Below are 27,812 nucleotides of genomic sequence, written 5' to 3'. Positions count from 1 at the left end.
GTCGTAACATATAACGCAAAAACGTCCAGTTTGTAAACAGTAATTATGCTTTTGACATACATTACTCAACAAGTACATTGAAATGTAAACACTGTGTAATTTGGGAAGAGTCGAGGTTATTATGTTCTGACTTCGTGGACCATACCACCACACACCACCCATGTAGTTACGGCTCCCTGCAGTGCTCTAATTTTTTATTTTTTTTGCAGAGTTTTACATAGCGTGGAGAAGTGTGGCTCACCGATTAGAGCGGCAGACCCTGAGGCAGAGGTCTGGCCCGGGACCAGGGTTCAATTCCCGATGCAGCAGGGTCTTGTGCTCAATGTCCATGGACTCGATAATTCTCGCCTTGGTGCCTACTCTAATCATGGGTCCCACTTTGCAACTCTGGGCAATAGCTTGCTTAATCTCCACAACGGCTTCGAAAGCGCTAGGATGCCTGGCTTCACCTTGGGGTGCCCAGTAGAGGGCATCTCACAGGGAAAGCCAGGAAGGGTTCCACAGCGGTATACAGCGCCAGGATGCCTGAAAGGTGATAGTGCGCTTTACAAGTATACATACATACATACATAGCGCGAACTTGACCCGAATCGGGTATCAGAGCGCTTTACATAGCACCAGTTACGTTACATGAGGACACACATTCATTTTTGTTAGGCACGGGGAGATTAAGTGATTTGCCCAGAATCACAGGATGTTTTAGCGTCATTACCGAGACTCGAACCCAGTTCCGAGGTCGAGCGCATCTAGCTGTTAGGCCAACTTCTCTCCCCTTGAGGAAAGGAAAGTCAGCTCTGGCATTGTGCATAAAGGGATGACATTTTGCTGCTCAGGTAAAAGTAGCCACTTCAGAGGAACCAAGGAATGAAAGAAAGCAAGTCTTTGAATGCAGCTTTCTGTCATCTGTATCATAACCAGTACGTGTGTGCCAACAGAACTGATTCAGGCAGGAGACTCCCACATTTTTGTAATATCAAATATGGCTTTTAATACAATTAAATCTATTGCACTTTATTGTGTATCTTGTATGTCACAAGGTTTATGCATCTTTTATCGTATGTTAATTTAAATACCAATACAATTTTAGAACAAAAAGAGGCTTTATTTTAACTGTCTCCTGCATAAAATTGGCTCTGAATGTTAGGGGTGAAAATAAATGCCACCGATTTTTTTCACTTTCTTCCTCTTTCGAAATGTTGGCTTGTGTGCTAGTAGGACATTGGGTGGGTGAACTTATCATGTCCTACCTACTCCCGTCTGTTCTACTACATTCTACTTAACTTGGTTGACCTGTGCAATCGCAAAGTCTAATTTGGCTTGTACTCATAATGAAGACTGAGATTTAAGACACCTCCAGCCTAGCGGTCCTGTGGGTCACCCTAACTAACCTCTGGCATCAGCTGGTGTGATGGCTGCTCCAGCAATGTGCGATCCCATATTAATGTGCCTTTAAGAACCCAGTCCCAACGTGTGACCTCTGCAGGACCAGCAGTGGTGCCAATGACTCACCGGCCATGTCCTTCTCTACGGAAAGAGGCAAGTCATTTTGCTTGGAAAGTGAGTGGGGACAAAATCAGGCAAACTCACAGTTAGCGATCCCATTTTAAATGCCTTTTTAAGTCGAGCAGTAATCTGCTTTTGCAGCATACTACAGTTTGCCACTTTTTGACTCTCCTCAGCCAGTAGAGACTTGCTGTCCCATATAGCTCAGTGTTTCTTAACCGCATGCGTGCAGCGCATTTTCCTGCTGTGCGCTGACTTTTTTAAAAACCCGCGGTTCATGACGAGCTCAGCTCGTCATGAGCGTACGAGAGGTGTACCTCATGATGAGCTGAGCTCGTCATCTGCGTCGAAGGGGTTAATCAGTCATGTACATTAGATAGTCTTTGTACCATTCGGGTTTCAAAGTTGGAACAATACCTCGTAGAGACACATTGTCAAATCCTCTCTCCTATATCCACACTCAGGCACACACTTTCATAATGTTTGTGTGTTTGAATTAAACATTGGAAGTGGGAGCTCTCAATAGCTAAAACAGAAGAAGGGTGCATGGGGATGGTCTGAAGCGCGCACTCATGCATATGTGTATGGTAACACAGAAACCCTTAGTGAGGTACCGTCCTGCACAGTCACACAGGCACTGTTACGCACAGCCTGACACGAACTGTTACATACTTGCACACTTAAGTTCCACCATTCACAGACACAACTAGTTATAGAGTTGTTTTGTGTGCAAAAAACTATGTACAAGGTAAAAGATCTTTTTAATTGAAAGAAATGTGTTGGTTTTTACAAAATAGTAAAGAACCCCCCTCCCCCAGTTCGAAATACACATAGTCAGTGGTTACATATTTCAAAGTTATGTTTGAGGGCGGGGCTTGCTGGCCTCCGGGAAGTCTTGTCCACTGGGAGCTCCAGTGAGACCTTACCTCCAAGGGACCTGACTGATGGCGGGAGAGCCATGATTGACTATTAAGAAACAACCTAAGGTGCCCAAGGCGATCTTGCTCCTGCTGGCACGAGTCTGGGCTGTATCTGTGCTGCTAGTGATTGTGGATATCCTCGGACTTCCCTACAGTCTGCACTCTACTTTAGATGGTGCCAATCCTATCTCTGATTGGAGGTGGGATCCCCTGTCGTAGGGAGGTGGCACTGTTGCGGGCAAGTCTATGGAACAGAGAACCGAGCATGTGACTGCCCTCTGGCAGGGCGGCGGCAACAAAGGATGCCCGGGGAGGGTGGCCTAGGAGAATGAATGAAGGCCTGCTGAGTCTTATGGCTTCCGGGCCTTTGCTTATTGAATGACTGACAACTGGGTTGCTGAGCAGATTCTGGAAAATCTTGAGTCTAAGTGAGTATCCAGTGGCTATGATAACCTGTTTGTGAATCAGAGCACTTCACACATTCATCTGGATGACAAAGCAGCCGACAACTGACAAAAGAAGAACAAAAGGGACTCTTTGACTTTTTCAAATTCAAAACTAGAGTTTGGGAAGAATCAAGATGTTCAGGGGTTGGTGCTCTGGGTGGAACGGGACAACCTGAACAAAGTACACACGGATTCTGGAAGTCCTTTGTGAACTGAGGGACAACAAAAAAACATTTAGAAGAAAGTTCTATCCATAAATGGGACACTTCTAAATATGGAGGAACACCTCTCTGCACCAAAGACAACACCACAGAGCATGAAACCAGAGTTGGAATCTGGGGAACGGTGTTGTCAGGCTTGTTGAGTGTGGGGGGGGTCAAACATCAAATTACGTAGTGGCATACATGGTGTCTTCAGTTTGTGTGTATATGTGAGAGAGACTTTCTGCAAATATGTTGCTGCATAAATGTGCACCTAAGATCAATGGTGTGCCTGGAGGCATCTTTCCTTATTTCAGCTGGAGATTAAACTATTATTATAATTTCATTTTATGAATTGAGAGAATCATCGTTGTTGAACTGCTTTGGAATATTCTGTATTTTCTACCAGTATAGACGAATTTAACTTTAAAGTCGTGTTTGTATAATGAGGGTCAAGAAAGCACTTACATGTATCTCATATATCAGTCAAAAGACATTATACATGAACCAGTGACATAAAGGTGCGAACTCCAGAAGTTCACGGTTCGTTATGGTCCAACGAAAATCCGGTAAGAAACAACCAATTAAAAAACAGCAAGAGCTGAAGTGTCACATATTCGGAGCCCAGACGTTATGTAGGTGGTAAAGTGGAGGTATACTTAGGATTGGTAAAAATAGTGAGTTTGAGACGAAGTGTAATTCAGCAGGTAGTAGCTGGATTTCAAGGAGACTTAATTTTCTGCAGATATAGGTCGACATAGGTCGAATCTATTCCACATTGGATGCTTGCTATCAGTGATATCTGAATGTTTCAATGAGCTGTTGGCCATGTTGCGTGTGAAGGATAACCATACCTACCACGTACGTTGAGGTTTTATTGGATGACTTCTGATTGCAGAGTATGGATTTAATGCCCAGGGTAAGGGACAGATCTGGTAAAAGGAGGCTTGAAGAACTTACCTTTTGTGTATCAGTTAAGGCATGTGCACCAAGACATGTTACCATGGTGTTACCTGAAATATATCCGAGCAATATGAGGGTATTGCCTGCCGTTAGAGATTCGACCAGTTTACACTCAAAAACATGTGTGTTAGATCACTGATCCACTCTCTCCAGTTTTTAGCAGATGTCTCTGGAAACAATATGTAGTTAGTGCAGCTTTGACACAGTCCAGAATGATCTGTGTAAAGAGAAATTAAGTTTCGGCTAGACTAGGTGAAACCTTTGACATGAAAGGTATATTTCCAGATTAATGGTCATTTTGTTTGTGGACATGGGAGGTGCCTGTGCTTCTTCCATTCACCTTCATATTTTTTGTGATTTAGGATTCATGCAAGGCGATCGAAGCATCTTGTATTCTTTCAATACAAGGTTGCCTTGCAAGGGAAACCTGTTCAGCATTTTGATGTGGTTAGGTTTAGCTGTAATACAAAATTTAGAGATAGCAATGTATGACCTTATTTAGAGTCTAGTGGATGAGGGGCATCTGCCAAAAAGCTTTGGATGGGCCGTCTGCCCTATTGCGAGAAAGGGTATTGGGGGCCTCTGTGCACTCAGAATAGATCAGACGGGACATTCCCCACTTTTCGATGGATGCCCCAAATTCGTCAAACTTTAAATTATGGTCTTCGTTTCAAAAACGTGAAAAACTCTGTTATCTAAGTTACATCGGATTTTGCCTCTTGCCCATAGCACGATAACGTTAATACCATTTGAAGCCAGCAGTTTCTAGTGTATCTGAATATTATCTATTTTTTTTAATTATTATTTCATATTGGAGCAATATTTGACACACAAATTCTGTTGGCCAACATGTTGTCTATTTGGAGAATAGTTCTTGCAGTGTATAAGAGAATCAATTGGAATGGACAGTGTGGCATGTCAAAGTGGTCAAACGCCACGAGACCTTGTTGAAAGCCTTCTCTGCATCCAGGGCTTTTCCTGTCACTGTTTTATTAGCTTTTATTCTTTCTGCCCAAACAAAGATTTAGATATTCAAGTGACAACACCCATACATTTGCTCATGCTACTAAAAAAGCTCAGTCTGCACAAAAATCTCTGGTCCAGTGTATTTAACAGCTGCTTGGCTTTAACAGAGGAGCTTATAACGGGTCTTCGTGGGTACACCTCATGGTGTAGTTTAAAGACCAGTGGAAACCGTCTGCGTTGTATTCAGTACAGAGACCATAACGCTATTTTAATATTTTCTTAATGTATAGACCAGATTGCCCCATTGTATGAAATAAACAGTGTACTCTTGTCTTTTGCAGGCAGCCGGATAAGCTGGTGGTGGTTTGGACTAGAAGAAGCCGCAGGAAATCTTCTAAGGTTAGATCTGTGAACAAACATGTTGTTGCTAAAACTGCAAAACTTTGTAAAATAATGTAGTGCTGAACTCGATCGTGTCATGCAACAGCTGTTAGTGTTTGAGGAAATGTGTTGGTGTTACACTTTTGTTGGCTCCTTGTATTTTAATGGAGAACATTTCAGTTTTTTTTTTAGGGTTTTGCATTCATAAGACAGGTCACAAGGCAAACCGCATATGTGCTAGCAGTACATAGCAATTACAAACGCGGTTCAATGACAACGGATCAATTCTAGTCCCATGAGCACGGCGATTGCATAGCATGTCCCCTGGGTTTGTTAATGGATGGTCTCGTCGCAGGGTGTCATGACCGAGTGTACCTGATCACTGGGGTGATGAGTTGGTGGGGACGGATGAAGCTATCCCCCTTCTGTTGGCATACGACCCCATTTGATGAGTGCAAGCATTAACATGTCTGTGGAGATGTTGGACTTCAACCTACCGACTAAAACTGAACTGGGAATCACAGGAGGTGATACCTCCAGGGGTAAAACGGGAAAAAGAGGGGGGAAGGGGAGGGGGCGAAAGCTGCGAGCGTGGGGCAAGGGGCATCGGGGCGCACACAAATGACGCATTAGTTAGACGACAGCCGGCAGGAGCTGGTGTCGCGCGTCAATAAGGGGCGAACAGGGCAGAGGGGGGGAGCACGACAGAGAAAGAAGGCGAACGGGGGGGCGGGGAGGACGCCCCCATCACGGGCTGGGGCCTCTAAGTGGGCTGCGAGGGCTGGGGTTGCGTCGGCCCGGGACATCCTGTGCTGTTTCGTGTTTAAATTGTATCAGCAGGTGTGCCCATTCCATAGAGATTGGGTGTTTGCGTGTTCCTTTTACCTCCTCGTCTCTCAAGATCTCTTCTTCCGCTGCCCCCCACTTGTTCACTGACCCTATCCAGGCCGCCTCTGGTGGACCCGCGGGCGCCCTCCAATGCATGGCAAAGGAACTTTTGACCAGAAGGATAGCTAAGGATGCAAACCGCCATTGCAGCTTTTCGGATTTCTTCTTATAAACGCCCAGGGCGCACACCTCCCAGGTGGCAATATGTTGTAATTGTACTAACGCTTGCAGTGTGTGGTGCACCCTACTCCAATATGGTTGCAGGGAATGACAGTCCCAAAACATGTGTTTGAAGTCCACATTCAGTGTGTGGCAACGAGGGCATCTGAATTCTGTATCTGGGTAAAATGTACTCAACTTGTCGGGTGTAAGATAAGCACGATGTAGAATGTTGAACTGTATATTTTTGAAGCAGGCGTTTCGAGAGACTTTCTTGGGATATTCTAGTGCTCGTGTCCACTCCGAGTCGTGAAGGACCCGCCCTATGTCATCCTCCCAGGATTGGCGCAATCCGTCCAAGGGAACTTCGATGAGTTCCCGGATGGCCTTGTAATGCCAAGTGACTAGGTGTCTCCCCTTCCCCATCCGCAATATCGTGTGCAGCAAGGGATGTGTGGGGGTTTCTCCCTCTCGCAGGTCCCAGTAAGCTCGGCTACTGTCTATTATTTGCCTATATGTTAAAAATTGCCCCTGTGGAAGGTCGTACCACTCTACCATCTGCTCGAATGACTTCAGTTGTCCCTCAAGGAACAAGGCCTCCACCTCAGACACCCCACTGTCAGCCCACATCCGCAGGTCCCTCTCGGTGTAGTAGCCCTCCTTCCGGGGGAAGCCCACCAAAGGGAGTAGTGGGGAGTATAACGGTCGTCCTTTTGACAGCCTATGGAGGCGCAGCATGCATTTGCGGGCTATAGCGACCTGCAACGGGTGTGTACGGACTGGTCTGGAACCCGGCATTAGTAGTCGTCGGAGGGCAGGCAGAGGTACCCCTCCGCAATCGGTAATCGTCTCTCCAATATGTCTCTCGGCCGTCCAGTGAGACAGCCACTGGAGTTGTGCGGCCAGGAAATATGATTCGAACGACGGGGCGCCCAGGCCACCACTTACTGTGGGTAACTGCAGGGTGCGTAGAGCGCCCCTGTGTCGTCCGTCCCCCCCAGATCAGTGTTGTAAGGAGCGTGTCCAGTTCGCGGAAGAAGGACCGAGGCGGAACGACTGGTAGATTTGTGAAATGATACAGGAGTCTGGGTACCATTATCATTTTAGCGACGCTACTCGCCCTATTGGTGCCAGGGGGAGCGTTTTCCAGAAGCCAACCGCGGAGCGAAGGCCTGCCAGTACGTTCCGGTGATTCCCCTCATAGAGGTCCTCCGGGGAGTGGTACAATCTTACCCCCAGGTATCTGGGAGCCGCTGTACTCCATCTCAGGGTGTGTGCGCCAACCTGCAGGTCGTGGGGTACCAGGTCGGGCTGAGTGGGTAGATCGTGGACTTGTCCCAATTCACTTGGAGACCTGACATGTCACTGAACTCTCGTAGAGCACGCCAGAGTGAGGTGAGATCACCCGTCACATCGCGGACATAAACTAGCAGGTCATCTGCATATAGGGAGACACAGTGGGTCGTGTCCGCTATTTGGATGCCCCACACCTCCCCCTCCCGACGTAGCCGAATGGCCAGGGGCTCCACCGCCAGCACGAACAAAAGGAGGGAGAGAGGGCACCCCTGTCTAGTCCCTCTCTCCACCTGAAACGAGGTGGATATCAGTTTCCCGACTTTTATTCTGGAGGCAAGATCCCTGTACAGGAGTTGGGTGTAAGCCAGCAGCGTGGGGCCTATCTGGGTTTCCCGGAGGACTGCGAATAGGTGGGGCCAAGTCAGAGTGTCAAACGCCTTTTCCAGATCGAAGATCAGGCAGGCCGCACGCGGGAATCGGTCAGTGACTTCGTGTTGTATATGAAACAGTCGGCGTAAGTTATGGTAGGTGTTGCGTCGGGGCACAAAGCCACACTGGTCGGGATGTACCAGCGTTAGAAGGATTAGGCTATAGCGGTCGGCTAGTATTTTCCCCATGAGCTTACAGTCTGCGTTGAGTAATGTGATCGGTCTATATGAGGCTGGAAGTGTGGGGTCCCTGTGCGGCTTTGGGAACGTCACAATCAGCGATTCACGGAACGAGGCCGTCAGTACACCCGTGGATAAAGCTTCCTCGTAGGTGGACGTCAGGTGAGGTGTTATTTCGGTCACAAAGGTTTTGAGGTATTCCAGGGGGAAGCCGTCCATACCGGGCGCCTTTTTCTTCGCTAGCGAATTTATGGCGTGTTCAATGTCTGAGGGTGTGATTTTACCGTCCAAGTCTTTCCTGTCTACCTGAGATATTACCGGCATGTGTGATGGGCTTAGGAACTGAGGCAAGTCGTGTGGGGACGTCCGTGTCAGGGCACGATATATCATGGCGTAATAGTCGTGGAATATACATAAAATGTCTGGTTGGGAGTGGTGAAGGTGACCGTGGGTCCATGAGTTCGGTGATGGGGCGGGCCGTTGTATCCTGTTTAAGCAACCAAGCTTAGAGCGCGCCCGTTCTGTTACCCTCCCTGTGCGTTCGAGTCGCATAACCGCGGAAGTTGTATTTGCGTAAGTCCCTCATGGCCTCTGCGTGTGCGAGTTTCGCCGCCGAGAGTTGCGCTAGGGTAGCCCTTCCCTGATCTATGCCCTGGGAGAGATCCGCCAGCTCTTTCTCTGCCTTGTCCAGCGCTCGCTCCAGTGTGCGCCACACCCCCACCACCTGCTGAATGCAATGTCCCCTGGCGCTGACTTTGTATGCATCCCACTCAACGGCCCTGGAAGAGGCCGAGCCGGCATTGTGTAGGAACTGTTCCCTGATGTATGTGCTGTGGGCATGACGGAAGGCCTGGTCAGTAAGGCACTCCTGGGGTAGTTTCCATGTTGGGACCGGGGGGTGAGGTGGCCGCCAGCGCAGGACCGCAGTGTGCACGTCATGATCTGATAGGATGCGCCCCATATAATCTGCATGTCTTATCTTAGGCATCAGGTCTCCGGTGCATAGGAACCTATCTAGCCTCACTCGCTGGTCGTGTGGGACGGAATGGAAGGAGTACAGCCGCTCAATTGGGTTTAACGCTCTCCATGCGTCCACCAGGGACCAGTGGTCAAGCCACCTGCGGAAACGTGCTGTTTGTTTGTGGGCCGGCGAGTGAAGTGGTGGGGGATGTGACCTATCCAGGTGCAAGTCTAAAGCACAATTGTAGTCCCTCCTTCTCCCCAGGAGCCATGGTGTTCCAGTGTGGCGGGCCAAAATACCTGTGAGGGTGTCCCAGTATTGATCTTGGTCAGTGTTGGGGGCGTACACACAACTTATAAGTAGTGGCTGGTCCTCAAGTTGGCCTACGAGAATGGCGTAGCGCCCCTCTCGGTCAATGATTCTGGTGTGTTCCTTGAAGGGCACCCCCGGCCTTATCCATATGAGTGTACCTCTGGCGAATGCCGAGTACCCAGTGGCACAGATCGTGCCTCGCCATTTTTTACACAATCGGTCCGCTTCCTGTGCTGACAAGTGTGTCTCCTGTAGGAGGGCCACTTGAGCTTGTTGCCGTTTGATATAGGCGTAAATCGAATACCGCTTATTGGCCGTGTGCATGCCCCTGATGTTAAGCGTGAGGAACTTATAATCCGAGTTGGATAGTTTGTGCGTCATGTGGAGTCCGTGTGGTCTACCCCTCCACCCCAGCGCGCCCCTCGCCGCTCCCCGCCCCCAGTAGGCCCACGCCGCGCCCACCGACCGCCCCCGCTCGCTCTGGGATGAATAGAAAAGGGAAGATGTAAAAGGGAACAAAAAACTATAGCTGCAGGATACTTTCCCAACAACGGGGACCTGTTGCGCGAAGCAACACGTCCAAACTGGTTTGCATGATAACTTTGGTTCAGAATTGTGGGGTTGTGGAGGGACATTCCTCCGGGCGCCGCCGGCGCGGCTTCGCGGCCCCTGATTCTAGCAGTGCAGTGTCCTCGTTTGGCGGAACCTCTGGACTGTGCGTCTGCTGGGGAAAGGTGTCACTGGTCATCATGAGCTCCGCGGCGCGAGCCAGCAGACATCATGCCATGGCCCGTAGCAGGCGGAGTAGCTCCATGGCAGTTCGTGTTCCGTTAACGGATCTCGTCGCCCTCGTTGTTCGTCCAGTGTTATCCGGCGACACATCACAGCAGGGTGTCGGCTGTCTGGGGAGTCACTATGGGGGGCGACACAGACCCCTCCAGGGACGCAGGTGCGTCGCTGCACTCGTCCTCCGAGCTGAAGAGATGGGGGCCCTCCTCCGCATCAGACCCTCTCCTCCCGGGGTCCAGGGCGGCCACCGCATGTAGCGCCTTCTTGCGCTCAGCAATGATTTGAGTTAAGTCCGGGGAGCCTGTTCTGGATGGGCTGGACCGCACCTCCAACTGTGTCAGGGTGATTTTGCGGGGCCGTCGCCTCCCGCTGCGCATCGCTGGGCCGTTACGAGTGGGTGAGGTATTGGATCGACGGGGGAGATGTTGTTCAATCCAGGCATCCGCTTCTTTTAGGTCGGAGAAAAAGTGTGTGTTCCCATCGTGGATAATCCTAAGACGGGCCGGAAACAGAAGGGCATATTGAACATTCTGTTGGCGCAGGGTGCGCTTAACCGCCTGGAAGGTGGCTCTCTGTCTCTGTACTGCATGGGAATAATCGGGGAACAGCATCACTTGTTTGTCTTCGACCTGCAGGCGGCCATGCACCCTAGCCGCACGGAGAATGCCATCTCGATCCCAAAAGTGCAGCAGTTTCAGCAAGAAGGGTCTGGGAGGGAGGCCCGGTTTTGATCTTCTCGCTGGCACTCGATGCGCCCGTTCGATGGAGAAGTGGGGAGTCAGATCCGCGGTGGGCGTGAATGTTGTGATCCAGTCTGTGATGTACTTGATCGGGTCCACTCCCTCCGGTAAGTTCATGATGCGGATGTTGCTCCTACGGGAGCGCCCTTCCAAATCATCCGTCTTATGCTCTAGCGCCTGGATCCGGGCCTGGAGGTCTTTCAGGGTCTGGTGCTGTTGTTGGACTCGCGGCTCCATGGTTTGTATCGTCGCTGCGTTCTGGTGCACCTTGTCAGCAAGTTTCCTATGGTCATCCCGTAAGAGATTGAGGTCAGTTGCCAGGGTGTCAAACTTTTGTTCCATCGCCACTCTAGAGTGTTCTATGGCCGCTAAGACCTGGTCCAATTTCCTGGACATAGCGTCTTCTCTGGTGGGGTCGGCCCATGGCTTCGTGACGGCTGGGGCCTGGAAGGGCGTCTTCTGTGGGCGACCCATGGTGGGGGAACGACCTCTCGTCGTGCCTCGTAGGCGTTGGTGGTCTCCTGTAGCCCACTACGGTCTACCCGCTAGGAAGAGCCGCGGCGGCGGCTCGTTGGTTTCGTCCCGTGAGAGACCGGGCCCGCAGCCACAACCAAGATGGTGGTGAGTGTCGCGGTGGCGATCCGGGACGGAGGCGGTCAGGCGCCCCTCCCGACCGCAGTCCACGTCTAGCGCCGGCAGCTGTCGGGATCTCGCCAGTCGTGGGCGGGGGGAGCGGGCGCTATCGGTCATCAGAGTTCTCTTCATTTGTGCCCTGGGTGTCTCCGTGGGTGCGCCCACCTCGTGCGCCACGTCTGCGTCCTCGTCTTCAGCCACCCTCAGGCAGGATCACCCCATTAGACTCTGGGCTCCGCGGCAGCAGGTCCCCAGCGCCAGGCAGAAGCTCTGTGTCCGTGTCGTAGTACGTCTCGTACCCCCGGGGTCTCTCCGTCTCCAGGGGGGGGAGGGCGGGGTTGTTGGCTTAGGTGCCTACGTGCGCTGTAGCCTCATCGCAAACGTGTCTCCTAGGCCGCCTCTGACAGCGTATCCAACCTCCAGGGCCCAGTGCTATCCGTTCGCTATACGGGCGTCGCGGAGGCTACAGCGGTAACCACCAACCTTCTCCCAGCCCGGCCTCGCGCTCCGCGGCCCATCGATTGTCCAACTGTCCCAGGGGCTGCCGGGCTCAGGCCGCCACCGCCGTCTCACCTGAGGATCGGAGGGCGCGTGCCTTCCGTGGCGCCGAGCACCAGTCCAGCGTGCATGGCGCCTCCCGGTCTTCTCCATTCTCCTGGCGGCACCCGCTCCTGCAGCACAAGCCTCCGTATGGCGCCGAGTCGAGGCCCGGACTTAGTCCTCGCGTGTATGTGAGCTGCAGATCGGGGCGCCCCCACCCGGTGATCGGGCCGGCCTGGAAGGGGGGGATCCCTCTGCGCTGTTGTAGCATCTCGTCACAGCGCCGCAGGGACCTTGTCGGCTGTCTGGCTGTTGGGGTCAGGTAGTCGCTCCCCGCCGGAGGCACGGCGGCTCCTCCAGAGCCGGCAAGGACATGTCACCAGAGGTGCTCGGTGCTCGGCACTCCGCCGCAGGTCCGCCATCTTGAGGAGGCCGCTCGCAGAGGACACGGGCTGAGCGCGCCCGGCTTCGTAGCGCCTTGTGTCAGGGCACCGATCACACAGGAGTGGTACCAGCTGTCTTCGGACTCATTTGGCCACCTTCAGGACATGGGAGGACACAGTTAAGGGTCAGTAAGGGCCGTGATCGCCGTCCGGCAGCCAGAGCCTCACAGAGAGACGTCCACCATCTTGGCTGGTCCGGCCACGTCCCCGAACATTTCAGCTTTGTAGTTTGTTTTCCTTGCTGTGATCTTGGGGAACGTATATTTTGTGTTACTAGACCTATTGTCTTTGCCAGTGCTTGTTTTCCTTTCCATTCTTTATACTTATAAGGTCTCGGCTAGCGTTGCTGTGCACAGGCGCAGCTCGCTCAGCGAGATTTAATGATTTAGAGTAACTTCTGTACAGGGCTTCAAGCACCGCCCCTCTTTTCCATTGGCTGGCTTCACCGTTTATGCTAAACGGTGGCCAGCCATTGGAAAAGAGCTTTTTGTGACGTATACTTTTCTCTTTTTGAGACGGCCCACTTGGACGGGCTTGTCTGCCTTCCGTGCATCGTGAAAGCTTTCTTATCTTTATGGGGCCATGTGTTCAAAACACATGGCCCCATAAAGACAAGAGATCCTCTTTCACTTTATGGGCAATGCTTGTTTTACTAGTGATAGTCCATTTTCCAGTTTCAGACGTAACTTCTCGCTGGTTCTCAGAAGTCAACATGGCTGCGCCCTGTGAGTGGTATCTGCAATCGGATCCTGCTTCGCCGCCACTGGAGAGTCCAAAGTGCCCTACTTCACCTGGGCTGAGCGATGGTCGTTGTTTGTGCCTTCTATCCCAAGCCATTTGTTGCCTCTAGAGGAATGCGCCAGTAGTCCGGGCATTGCCACGTCTCCCTCAGTCTCCCTTTCCTCGTTGGCCGCTTGTCGCCGCCTGTCCTGGACCCCAGCAGAAACTAACACACTTAGAGCCGTATGATGCAACGAGCGATTGGTGGAGGCGCACTACCAGTAACTGGAGGGCTCAGGCACCCTATTGTCAGCAAGGCTCCTGGCCCCGCCATGTACGAGTGGGTGTTCCGAACCCTGGCTGAACTGGCCTACTAGCTGACTCTGTCGCAATGCCAGGAACGCATGAAGGAAAGGATTGGGTGAATGGGAGAATGTGCGGGTCATGAGATAAAGATCGATGATCGCAAGTAAGATTACCTTTGGGTACAGCATCACCCACAGCTAGAAATCCAGCCTATGATTATGTGGGAAATTGTGGTGCACTAATGAGCTTTTGTAAAAAGACATTCTGTGATTGTTGATGCTAATAAGGACGTGGCCTAAAGGGTCACCTCCTGGAAGCATGAGATGATAACAAATGACAACGGAATGTCCCCCCAATGTTTAGCATTTAGGGCAGAAGGACTGTGAAACATGGGGGCTGCAGCCACCACTGAGTTATATACAGCGCACGGTTTTTGTTTTAGTACTCCACGTAATCAGTTGCGACAGAGAAGCAAGGCTGCGCGGGAACCCTCCTCAACAACAAAACTCTGCTCTCTATTTAAATACTATATTGGACCGTAGGATCAAGGCCAGGCACGGCTGCCCCCCTGAACCCCGCCTGAGGTATGCAGGCAGAGCGGGGGGGGGGGGGGGGAGCACTGCGCGATGGACACCCTCAAGGAGCTGAGCGCCCCCAAGGGCACGCCCAGCACGGACATGCCCTTCGCCCTGCTGGCCCAAAGCGAAGCCCTGCAGAAAGGTACTGAAACAATATCATCAATGACAGGTGTCCGGGGGTCTTAGGGGAAGCGGTGCGTGGGAGCGGTGTTTATTTCAATATATAGAAAAGGTACAAGTTTCATCGGAGTGTGCAATATGTGTAGATATAGTCACCTTCCCTGCTCTGGTAGCACCTCTTCTTCTATCATAGCGTATACACTCTAGTGCAGGACCAAGCCAGATGGATGAACCCCGCGCCAGGTTTATCACTTCTTACACAGCGGTCATTCTCTTGCATACCAAATTTGCATAATTGTACAGGGATGTAATAGAGGTGATGTAAAAATGTGTAATGTATGATCCTAAACTAGCTGCTGTAGGAGATCAGGCCGGTCTGTGGACATCTAAGGCTCCTCACCTCTTATGAAACCTCACATTCCCAAATCCTCCTCCCAAACCAGTCTGGCTCCATGGGGTAGCACCATGACTTCCTCCTGAACCGCCAGATAGTGTAGCAATTAGATGTTTTGTGAGTTTGTCCAGGGAGGCTAACACTGAGGGCTCTGATGGAAAATTTGGTGAGGCAAGTCTACAACTGCTACAGAGGAGATGGTAAGTGAAGGTGTCCATTGGGAACCATAGGAATCGCCGAGGAACTTGGCTAAAGATTAAAAGGTGCCTTGTCTGTATTTGGTCACTCCGGGTAGTCCAATCCTCTGCCCAAAGCTGGGTCATTATAAGTCGTTCATGTGTGGCCGGTAGCAGGGGATGATTACTCAATGCGAGGCTGTGGAGTATATCAACTTCCCTCCCGCTCTCCTTAGCCCCTCCTAAGCCCTAATCGTGCAGTCCACTCTGGATATTTCTTAAGTAGATCTGCCGGTGGGGGTCTAAAACAAGGAAGGTGGGGTCACCAGGGCCTTACTTTCCATTTCTTCTGCCAGATGTGTGAGGAATGGGGTGGTACCAGTGAAAAGCATAGTTTGCTGTGGCACACATATAGCAAGTAGTACATTTCCATATCTGCGGCTTCAACCCCTCGACAATGGTATGGCAGTGAAAGCTTCTCCCACGTTCGTCTGAGTTGCCTACCTTCCTGTGCCAGACAGACCAACTGAGACTTAAGTGTGGAGAAACAAGCCGTAGTGAGCGGGAGTAAAAAGTTTAGGAATAAATACAGCAGTTTTGCCAGAAGCACCATCTTGATTAGACCAGAACCAGACAAGTGACAAAAGGCAGCAACATCCACCAAGTGATCTGTTTATTCATGGTGTTCGACGTGGTACCGTAATTTGGTGTTCGACGTGGTACCGTAATTTGCTTGCGTAATTGTTTCTCTGTTCGATGTGGCCAAATATTTTAGCTCGCTTGTGCACCTTTTTAGGGGATAATCTGATGTAAATTTCGATGTATTAATGTTTAAAGATGAGATCCAAGATGTTCCCAATTAATGTGCATCCCTATTGGCACCCCAAATCCCATAAACTCCTGCAGAATGGCATTTATCCTTGGAGTCACATAGGACACAGGTGATGTCATTAGCATAGAGCGAAAAAAGTATGTGCCAATTCGCATATCGCAGGGCACGTTTGGTGTAGCGCTGCTTGAGTATGGCCACCAGAAGCTACACAGCCCGCGTAAACAGAAGTGGTGAGAGTGGGCGGCTCTATCTCTTGAAAAACCCGAAGAGTGTCGACAATAGCTTCTCTAGCCATGGGCTGGGTGTATATCTTTATCCTTTTTTAATCAATCACGTATATTTAAACTATGTTTTCAGGTCACCTTCATTCAAAGCTAATAGTTTTTCTTTGCACTAGTAAGGATCATATTTTCCTGTAATGCTCACTGAAAATGAAAAAGGGTTTCTATACCTGTTCTGTGTACACACCCTGCTAATAAGCACTGGTTAATGTTTTTTTAAAAATGAAAAAAATATATAGCAAGCGTACAGCCACGTCTTATGGGCGATGGGTTGGTTTCTTTTTTTTCTCCTTTTGTTTTCGTGGCATATGCTTGCAGTACGATATTTAGAAAAATTAACCACACAGCCACACACCATCTTGACAAGGTCTGATCTATTGCCTTTGCCAGTGCTTATTTCTTTGGTTTTGTATGTAATGAGTGCTTGTTTCTCTCTTTGTTTGTCTCAGCCAACTTATCTTTCCACTCTCTCACTGTTCAACTTTGCCACAAATTTGTTCTTTCATTTTCTGCAGGCTCATAGTTGGCAGCCTGGTATAAAAAATCCCTATCGCGGAGTTGTGGTGTGGCCTGTTCCTGAGAACATCGAAATCACCGTGACACTTTTTAAGGTAAGTGTAATTACAGGATTTTGTACTTTCTACTAAGTCGCATATTTAATGCTGCCTAATATTGTTGGATTGGTATCGCTGAACTCATGCATTTACTCTAATACAGGGGGTCTCATTAACGCCCCCCTCAGCACAATATCGTTCTTGTTCTCACACATGATAGTTCTTGTTCTTACACACGCTGGTTTGTGTTCTCAGAAAAATAGGCTGTGCCCACGATGGAAATATTAAGAGTTGTAATGCAAACCTGTACAGAGAATCCCATAATCAAAACATAGAAGTTAACCATACATTGTTGCCTTAGCAAGTTTCATTTTGTTTCTTCGCATTTGTTTTTCAGTGGTTTCAGTAACTTTCCTTTCTAATTTCCTTTTGTGGCATCCAAAGTATCACTGCAAGATTCATCTTGCACTTTTTAAGAGGTCCATATATGTGCATTTAATTTCAGTTTAATTATGCGCTATTATGTGATCTAAGATTCATTAGTATGGCGTATTGCCTGTTATTAATATGGCCACAAAGCACTGCTGGCTGTTGGAGGTTTATAAAGACATTTATCAAGCGTGCCCTAGTAGCCAGTTGAGGTAGCAGCCTTTTTAAAATCAAATAATCTGGATTTGTGAGAAATTTTCAGCAAAGCAAACTCCAGCGGTGTACACAAATCATTCCTGCTGGCTCCACGAGTTAGGATTCTTATTACATCATTGCAATGGACTTGCTATGCTGGAATGTAAAACCAATTGGCTGGGAGTTAGCTGAATTTCCGAGCAGAACGAGAACCTGGTAAATCAACAGAAGAGTGAAGAGCAATCTGCATTCACACGGCTGCCAAAGGTAACTAATGTGCCCTGAAGGATGGTTCAGTGAGTTAACTTTGATCTATGGGCCATGAGTTCTAATCCCAGTAAGGCCAACTCATACTTTCAACTTCAGAGGCCTATTGCTTGGTTAGTTGCAATTCATGGAGTATATAGGGTATTTAGACATTTTCAGAGGTGCGGAACAAAGCTCCACTTTAAACAATATTTTTGTATTGCAAACCACGTTTTCTGTGATTATTTCAGCAGTGGGGGCACTTATTGCATAGTGATCAGTGGTGTTGTTGGCACTCAGCATAAGGTGAACAAATACTGGTAACTTCTAGGCACACACAGTCAATTCCTCACTTGTGTCTATGTAATACGTGTCACACTGAAGTTCGACAACTTGTCTACAAAGCCTACTTTGCATGATGGAGTCGAGGCTAGGTGTTGCATTAACGAGTTTAATGGTTCTAGGCAACCGGTATTTATTTTATTTCGGAGTTTTTGGTATAGAGCTGCTGGACCCTTAAGAATGGCAGAGGGCTTGACTTACGAGGGAAACTGGATAAAACTTTTACAACATCTGCAAGTGTAAGACATTATGGAATAACTAGATTAGTGAGGCAAGTGAGAGCTGTGTAGGTTTATGGTTGGTATCCGTATAATCCTTGTGCTTTTAAATGTTACATACATTTGAAGTCGGCCGGGACTAAACATACAGAGAGAACAGCATTGCAATAGGATGATCTGTAAGAAATATTCCTTTGTAATTACCGCCTTTGCTGGAGAGAAGACTTGGTCATCGCGTTTAGTGCATGATGGAGATATGGAGCTCACTTGAACCTCTGTGAGGTGATAACAATTTGAAATAATGTATATGGTAGTGATGTTACTGACAGTTTTTTTTTACATGTGAGTTCAACAGCAGTTCAATAGTGGGAAGTTTATATCATCAACAGGTATGAAAAACGTGAGCCATGTTAGCACAGGTTACATAGGAGTTCCTTAAGTTTGGGTTTGATGATTGGAGTGAGGTAGTCTTATATACATTGTAAAGGTATATTAGATGCTTGATGTCAGGCATGTTTTTGAAAGGAGGTGTTTTAAGAAGTCGTTGTTGCAGTTTTTACTGGATAGTTCCAGTTTTGGTGCAAGGTAAGGTGTAGTGCTCTGCTTGTGGAAGAAGCTGTTTTATAACTGGAATAGGGCTCATGTTAACACGTGTAGAACTGGAGAAATGTTGTTGAAGTTTCTTGTATCAGTAATCCAGTTGGCTGCAGAATGGAGGATGTCTGAGATGTGGGACTTAAGTAGTTTGCTTATTAGAGAGTTTCTATATTATTTGCTGCTCTTAGGGACCAGTTTCAAAGGAGGGATGAAGTGTATACCTCCACGAGATGGATAATGCAAGGGCGACTAGTTTAAGACCCACAGACACACTAAAGCTTTTCTAGTGGTACATTCACTGGAATTGATATACCCCTCACTAGTTCTTTCGAGCTGCTATAAATAATTAATCTTTTGCTTTCACACATACTAACACTAGTAAGTTACCATCACCTCCAAATCAGAAGTCAGTTGCCAATTAGACTTAGAATATTACCTACTTTTCTCACATAAACAAAGTGGGGAAACTTAAGAAAATTAAAAATGGATCACAGTAAGAGTGTGCAAGTATGAACATTTGTGATGTAGCTTTTAACTGAGGTATGTTTGCTGTCTGCTGACCTTAGTTTAGGGATTACAAATAAGCAGTCCTTGGCTTGCATTCCCTTGAGTGTATGATGTGTTTATTTACTTTCTACTTTTTGTCAACAACTTAATGCCGCTTTTTCAGATGCTTCACCTTTAGAATTTCAGAGGATGAGGCACATTGAGCGGGTAGACTTACTAAAGCAGAGGAAGTTTGACGATTCAATTGTACTGAGAGTATGCAGGGATCTGACTTTTCAGTCTTCTGCAAACCCACTGTGCATGATGTTTGAGGTAGTTAAGCTTTGGACGCAAGGCAATTATTCAACTAAATTTTTGTAGAAAGCAGGTCTTGGACATCTCTTCATCCTTTAGTGGTTTCTGTGTAGGGTAGAAGGGATAGAGTCTGAGTGAGTTCCTCGTTGGTGCTGAGAGGTTTGTGCTTCTCTCTAATGAAGACATGTATTTCTACATGTTTAATTGAGGTTGTGACTCTGTCCATGCATTAACCGACTGTACTGCAAGACTATATTCATATGGATAAGGCTTTAATCTGATGCTGGTTGTAGGATTCTCATGGGTCCACACCTGGGATGTTCCTTAGTATTCTAGAGAGAATTTACATAGTCTCAGACTGTCCCCTGACATGCCTCTTTGGAGGGTCGCCACCCATGGCCCAGTCTGATTAACCATCCAATGCACATATAGCCCAAACCAGGCAGTTCTGGGGATGGGAAGGATATTTGTTTCCCTATCTCGAGCCTGCTGTATGTAGTCCAGCCCTGGTCTTTGTCACTGATGATTTTCCTCTGAAATGCTATTGTGCTCTCTTTTAGGTCGTCCGTTGAGTGATCTTTTGCTTGTCAAAGGCATTTAAGTAAAAAGGGAAGTGATGGTAGCTGTTAAAACATGAGCCTGTGCCACATACCCCACATCCCACTGACCCCTAGGATGGTTTGAAATGTCCACACAGGCCCTATTATTTGCCCCTAACAGCAGGAATCACCAGAGAGCAATGTTGAGATATAATATAGAGGATAGCTGCAGGTGGGAGAGGGAGATTGGTTGGTAGCTTGTGTTTAATAATTGTACAGGAATTATTTGAAGTGAGCTGGTTATGCAAGCACAGAGAGGTTTCTGCTAACGTGACCTTTTTGTGACCACTATGACCACAAATTGAACTGTCTAATTAGTGTTTTAAAAAATAAATATTGTCAGATTGCTCCATAACTAATTTCAAGTTATGCGAGTTAACAGAAGATCCCAAGAACTTGTCTCTATCTCATAGTGTCATAGAGTGCTTGAATCTAGTTGGAGAGCCATAGATCCTGGTGTGCAAAATATCTTCATGACCCCGTCTGGGTTTTTGTTTGGACTCCATATTCCACTTGGAAAATTCCGTCTTCGGGCCCTAAACTCTAATATAAGGTAACAGTAATGTTTGGGGCCCAAAGCAGTCAAATAGTCAACCAAGCAAAGAGATCCACAGAAAAAAAAATTGGAACCAAAAAGTGACAAGGTGAAACTCATTAAAGCATCAAAAATGATAGTGATAAATAAATATGAAATACAAATGAAAACAGACAAATTACCAGCTATTAACGCCAGTGGCAGTTGTCAGTTTCTAGACTTAAATTAAGAGAAGCTTCAAAGAAGCCCCGAGCCCCCATAGTAAACAAACGTAGAAGTCACAAAAATGATGTACTAAAGGTATACGTACCTAAACCACATTGTTCTGCTACCTGATCAGAAGAGATCAGTTTTATACGTGTGCTGTGCAGGCATGCTTCAGTGCCCCATGTCAAAATTAATGCCGGAATTGTCTTTAACTGTATATCCATTAGATCCAACCCCTTCCTCCTTGAGCAAGTTGTCAATTTATACCCATTTTTCCTCAAATTTCTAAAGAACTGCAAAGACTGGGATTTCTCATTATTTTCAGGCTTGCTCTTTTTCAGCTTCAGACAATTTTAAAAATGGATTTTCGCCTACATGTTGTTCTTTGTAATGCTTTTATTGTTAATTGTTTAATTCATATTGAGCTCTGTCATCTAGTGGTTAGAATCATTATAGCAATTGGAGATGCCTCCGTCAAATACAATAGAGCTTTTTAGGTCTCACATGCACTGTCTCTTCAAGACATTTTGTTTACAATTTAGTGGGCTACAGCCGGCACGTTGCTTACAATTGGTTAGCTGTAGCATTTCTCTCAGTTGCTTCTTTTCTATTCGTCACAGGTTCTGTGCATCACGCTGTCTTTTGAGTTTGTCCTTCCCCCGGAGAAAGGACCAAGTATTTGTGTCCTCTCACTGCTCCCGTTTTTGTAGCTACATTTTTAGGGTGAGCCTAGCGGCAGCGCGCATGCACTGCTCACTCTGCGAGACATGCTGTATTAGGGTATGCACTAGAATGCCTGCCCACTCTCCGCCCATATTTGTCTTTGGCTTTGTGTCATTGTCCTTCTAAAATGCTGGCTTCTGATTTATAAATAGCTTGTTAGTCCCTCCTTGGTACCGCCTTGTCTCCATTTATTACCGCCCATAAGGACTGGACCTTTTACTGGTCATGTTACACGGTCTGCTTTATCTTAAGTAAGAGCACTATTTTGTTGAATGTTTTTTTTTTAATTTGTAGCGCGGTCCGCTTTTACTTTAGCTGCTGCTGCACATCTTTATTGAATTAATTTGCAGCGCGGGCCGCTTTCACTTTAGTGGCCGAGCTTGTTTATTTATTTTGAAGCGCAGGCAACTTTCACATTACCGACTGCGCTTGTTTAATTAATTTGCAGCACAGTCCGCTCACTTAGCGGCCATGCTTATTTATTTAATTAATTGGCAGCGCAGGCCGCTTTCACTTTAGCGGCCAAGCTTGTTTATTTAATTAATATGCCGTTTTCTTCTGCGTGTACTTTGTTCTGACTCCTTCACTTCAAAATGACCTCTTTTATGTTTTTCTGTCTTACACACTCTCTGCCTCAGAAACACATACTCCTATGAAATCCTAATTAAAACCCGCAGATAAGTGACCATCGCTCTATGGTCTTGAGAGAGGCCAGGGACTGGATGTGCTTGAATTAAGATCACTCGGTGTCCCGAACAGCAACACTGCATAGGCTCCGCCTTGGCAGCTTCCACTTCCTACCTCTGAAAGTTTAGATGAGGGGCCAGGCGGAGCTAGAGCCAGGCACGTCACGCAAGGCTTGGTTCAGGCACTTTTACCTAAATAAGCATTTGCAATGCAATAGGTCTCGCATTTACGTGAGTTTGAGCTATTGACATTGCAAATGACAATGTCTTTTATTTTTGTTTTCGTTTTTTTTTAAAAACAATTTTTATTATTTTCAGCGTAACAAACATACACGTTGACATTTAATACGACCACTGTAGTATGTATACTGAAATCCACAGGTACACATTTACAAAATTTCAAGGTATTTTAGGAAGCATGGTATACCACTATTCATTTTATGCAGGTCATTAGCCCCCCAAGACGTATCTTATTCTAGATCTTCTTCCTCGTCGGAGCTTGTAACGTCCTCCTCCGGCAACGGGTCACATATTTCTCCTCTATATACATTCCACGAAGTCCACACTTTGTTCCATTTGCGAGGACACGCCCTAGTGATATACACCGTTGTTTTCGTTTTTAAAACGTAAATAAAAGGCATTGTCATTTACAATGCCAGTAGCTTAAATTGCGTAAATGCGAGACCTATTGCATTGGAAATGCTTGTTTTAATCTGTTTTCAAGCACTCCATATGAGTGCTTGTGTTCAGACCCATCTGTTTCTTCTCATACCCCCGAATTCCCACTCATCCCTGTTTCATCCCCAACCTGCCCTCGTTCAGGTTTTGTGTTTCAAGCTGCACTTTCCTGGCATGCGGCCAAAGCATCTAGGTACAAACAGTTAACAATGAAATAGATACGATGCTTACCCGGGCAGAGCAGCTAGCTGTTTCCGGACGCATTACGCCACTAGCCTGGTGGGTATTTTGAACAAGATCAGTTCTAGTTTCCGGCTACAGCTTTTAAAGTGTAAAATGAATTAATGGTTATTATTAAAAGTGCTACAATAAACCAGTGAATATTAAGATGAACATCACGCATAATGCATTAAACCCAATGGAAGCACAGTAAAAGTGAAGTTAAAAGTTACCCGCATTGTCTTTATCCAATGTACACCAAATATGAACAGAATGTAGCAGTGCCATTGGTACTCTATTATAAACGTTAGAAATAAACGTGTAGCACAAGGTGATCTAAGAAATTGTCGTGTTCCACAGTCGAAAAGATCACCCCTCGAAAAACAACATTTTCGAATTATATTACTTAGCGAATTAATCAGTGTTACAGGCAAGCTGCATAGAATTACTCATCTATCCTTTTAGGTCTGTGAGCGTTAAATAGTCCACATTAGAAGTGTACAGATGGCTAGAAACTTGCCAGATGTGAGGAATCTTAACTAATTACTGTTTAGGTCTCGCCTGTCGATGCGCATGCGCATCGAGCAAGCGAGACTATAGGGGCTCATCCACACTTTATCTAACTTGCAAGGAATCGTGGCGATTCCTTGCAGTGCCCGTGACTTTTAAGCTCAATGCGCATGTGCATTGAGCTTAAAAGCGCGTGCACAGCCGCCCGCATTCCTCCGACACCTTTGAAGTGAAGCTTAGCTTCACTTCAAAGGCCCGGCTTGTTCACACCCACATGCCGCTCTGCCCCGCTCCGCCCCCTCCCCTGAGTCATCCTGCCTGCCCCTTCCCGCCGTGTCGCATTTCTCCTCCCCCCTCCCCTCTCCCCTCTCTTCCCTCCGTCTTGTTCTCATTCCCTACCACAGCTTCCTTTGACAAGGTTTCTTTCTTTATTGTATTAGCTATACTGATTTCCCACGCTTTATGTGCAAACATAAACACGGCCTTGTGCCTATGACAGCATTGGTGTTGGTCAAATATGTGCTTTTCTAAGTTGCTGTATTTGGAAAATATACTGTTTCTACTTGTGCCAGTATACCCCTCACTGCTCTTTTGTTACTTAATTCGCTCCGACTCACACAGCCTGTGTGTTACAGTCGACTGCCCCCGCCCTCCACCTTCCTCATTACTGTGTCTGAATCTTGGTTGCTTCTCTGCATGTTTTTAACAACATGAAGATTTTGGTGCATATCACACTAAAATCTGCACCTACGGGTAGCACTATACTCTTTCCCGTTAAATTCTGGAGGGTAAATTCTGGCGAGATACCCGATAATACAAGGTGCAGTAAATACTTAACTCGTAAGTGCGACCCCTGTGCAAACAGGGGTTTACACAGGAGTTGGACAGCACCGCTCATGTCCGTTCCGCTCGTAATCAGAGCTATATTGTCTAGTCCCCAGCTTTATTTTATTAATTCATTTTTAATATTTCTGTTAGTCCAATTAGCTCCCCTGAAGCACACCTAGACTACAACAACCAGAATGCATTGGCATCATAAATAAAAGACAAGAAGAGTATTTATCCTACACAAAGTCCTTCAGTAAACTGTCAGGTGTGAGAGGTAATGTTTCTTAAATTTACATGGAACGTTAGTTGACCAAAACTCCTTAATGTGCTCTCTCATTCCTGGACCAGTGTATTCACTTTGGCCATACGCAGTACATTTATCCTCCCGCAAATCTCTCCAAACAACCAATCACCTTCCAGATAAGGTCAGACTGGACGTTTTGTTTGCTAAAAAGAGAGCATAAGATTACATAGCGGGCTTGGTGAGGCTTCCTACGCCCTCCTGTCCTGATGTTTGCACAGACAACTGATTTGTGGATGTACACAGAATAGGGCCGTCTTTATTTACAAGGTAAATTTGAAATTATTTGCTGAAATCAACAATTCATAGTCTGCATTGACCTGTCACCGAATATTTTAAAATATTCAAGATGACACATGAAACAGCTTTGTAATATCGAATACAGCAGCTGCATCACAACATTCATGGTCAAGCACCCATTTTTTTTTGGGGGGGGGGGGGCAGTGGGAGGCAGTCCTGGGTAGAATTCTTGTCCAGGGCTTCCAAGTTTTCAACTTACTTATGTGTGACATTTGCATGTTTGCATTATATGTGACATAACAATGTCTTTTGTGTGACACTTCATCACAAATCGACTTATTGGCATGCAGCAGAGAATCAGTCATAGCAGTGTAAAATGTGGCTCTGAGCAGCACATTAAATTATATTCAGGCAGTGTCATTGCTTCAAGCTAAGAGCGAAGCTCGAGTGTTCTATGACGTCACTCAGAACCCTGAATTGAAAAATATCCACCTAATTAACGTTTTACCCATCTATAACTTTATGTTATGTATCTCCATCAAAACCTCCTGCCCCTGCTTTCAAATGCTATGAAGGGGCAGATGAGTAATTGAGGAGTCATGCATAACCTGGCCTTTCATCCCTTTACCAAATCTATAAAATGAAGGGAAAAAAAACCTTACCTCCCACCCTCACTCACTCTCACTCTCACTCACCCTCAACCCCTCACTCACCCTCAACCCCTCACTCACCCTCACCCTCACTCACCCTCAACACCTCACCCTCACACAGTGCAATAGGTCTCAGAGGATTTTTAGTTAAAGCTTTTACAATTGTTTATGGCTTTTTTGATTTGTAATTCTTTAGCATTGGCTACAAGAAATAAAAATGCTAAAGATTTACAACAAAAAACCCATAAACAATTCTAAAAGCACTAACTCTAATGCTGCGAGACCTATTGCATTTCCAATGCTTGTTTGACACTGATTTCATTTAGAGGGAAATCGAACGCCTACTATTCTCCAATGACGGTCCCTTTCACAAGCGTCGGCCATGGTCTATTCACACTAGAATTGTCAACGCAGAACTTACGTCCTTTATAAACTAAACGGTGCTTGAAATAAAGGAGGGATATAGGGCTCTTTTGCTCAGGACGCGTGCCTGCAGAAACATCTGTCCCTGCTGTAAGTTACACAAATCCTGAGTCACTGAGTTCAGGCACAGGGCATTGGTGTTTTCAAACTAAATCAGTTGTTATTTATGAACAGTTAATTCCTTGATCAGTTTGCCGATCTAGTTGCTGCTCCAGGATCATCCTTAGAACAACATTTTGTGTACTTCTGTTTTGTCCGCATTTATTGCACTAGTTCGAACTCACTATGCTATGCTTTTTAGGTTTTGCCTCGCCAAAAAGATGCGCTCTGCGCATCTTTTTCGCGCAGGCGAAAACCTGATGAGAATTGTAGTGTGCTTTGGGTCGGCCCTCCTCATTCATTGGCTGGCTCCGTAAATGGAGCCTTGCCATTGGACGAGGGGCCTGTCCGTCAATGCCGGACCAGACACGGGGGCGTTCCCGACATTCTTTGGCTTTTGCCGACGTCACGCGACGCCGGGAACGCCCCCGATTCTGTTCCGGCATTGCCGGCACCTCCCTTGCTCCCCCTCCCTAATTCTGTGGCGGAGATTGCCAGAGTACCGTGCACGTATAGGCAGTCCGTGACGGAGATCGCCAGAGCCCCATGTACTACTAGACACACCAGCTCTAATGCACAGTGGCATAGATCGCCGGAGCACCGTGTACTCCTGGGAACTCTGTGGCGGAGATTGCCAGAGCCCCGTACACTCCTAGGCAGTCCTAGGCAGTCTGTGACGGAGATTGCCAGAGCCCCGTGTACTGAGTGGGCCGCGGCTGACGGAGAGCGCAGAGCGCTCAGGCCCCCACCCCTCCCGTCCCCAGCCCCCCATCCTGAGCTCTAGAGACGGGTCCCCGGCCGCCCAAGAGCCACCGGTGACAGGTCTGAATGTTCTCTTGTCCGGCCCAGGATTGCATGAGCGGACGAGAGAAACAAACCACGTCCAAGGTCACCGTCAGACTAGAACAGCCACCGCGAGACGATTGTCATGAACCAACTCTGTCACGACACGATCGACACCGCTTTCTGTTACATACACATGTATGCACGCACACATGCACCCCCACGTGTGTATCACGGATCCCTGCGTTTCTTGGTCACACACTGACACCGAAGGGTAGTGGTGCGTCATGGTGTCCCAGAACTGTCCTTTCAGGAGCACAGTGCAGAGTGGAGCTTCAGAGTGCAGAGTGGAGCTTCAGAGTGCAGAGTGGAGCTTCAGAGTGCAGAGTGGAGCTTCAGAGTGCAGAGTGGAGCTTCAGAGTGGAGCTTCAGAGTGCAGAGTGGAGCTTCAGAGTGGAGCTTCAGAGTGCAGAGTGGAGCTTCAGAGTGGAGCTTCAGAGTGCAGAGTGGAGCTTCAGAGTGGAGCTTCAGAGTGCAGAGTGGAGCTTCAGAGTGGAGCTTCAGAGTGCAGAGTGGAGCTTCAGAGTGCAGAGTGGAGCTTCAGAGTGCAAAGTGGAGCTTCAGAGTGCAGAGTGGAGCTTCAGAGTGCAGAGTGGAGCTTCAGAGTGGAGCTTCAGAGTGCAGAGTGGAGCTTCAGAGTGGAGCTTCAGAGTGCAGAGTGGAGCTTCAGAGTGGAGCTTCAGAGTGCAGAGTGGAGCTTCAGAGTGGAGCTTCAGAGTGCAGAGTGGAGCTTC

The 27,812-nt window shown here is 47.5% G+C and overlaps 1 protein-coding gene across 6 annotated transcripts in view; it reads left to right on the top strand.

Annotated features, from left to right (window-relative positions):
* EHBP1 (EH domain binding protein 1) overlaps positions 1–27,812 on the top strand; it is a 2,232,712-nt gene that overhangs the window by 144,673 nt on the left and 2,060,227 nt on the right. For all 6 annotated transcript variants that reach the window (XM_078649460.1, XM_078649459.1, XM_078649456.1 and 3 more), the window contains exons 2-3: positions 5,340–5,397; positions 16,671–16,766. In XM_078649460.1, coding sequence (XP_078505586.1) covers positions 5,340–5,397; positions 16,671–16,766 — 154 coding nt within the window. The remainder of the gene's footprint in view (positions 1–5,339; positions 5,398–16,670; positions 16,767–27,812) is intronic.

This window comes from Lissotriton helveticus, chromosome 6, assembly GCF_964261635.1.
Source record: "Lissotriton helveticus chromosome 6, aLisHel1.1, whole genome shotgun sequence".
NCBI lineage: Eukaryota > Metazoa > Chordata > Amphibia > Caudata > Salamandridae > Lissotriton > Lissotriton helveticus.
Note: the sequence above shows the minus strand (reverse complement) of the source record. Positions and strands in the feature narration are given on the sequence as shown.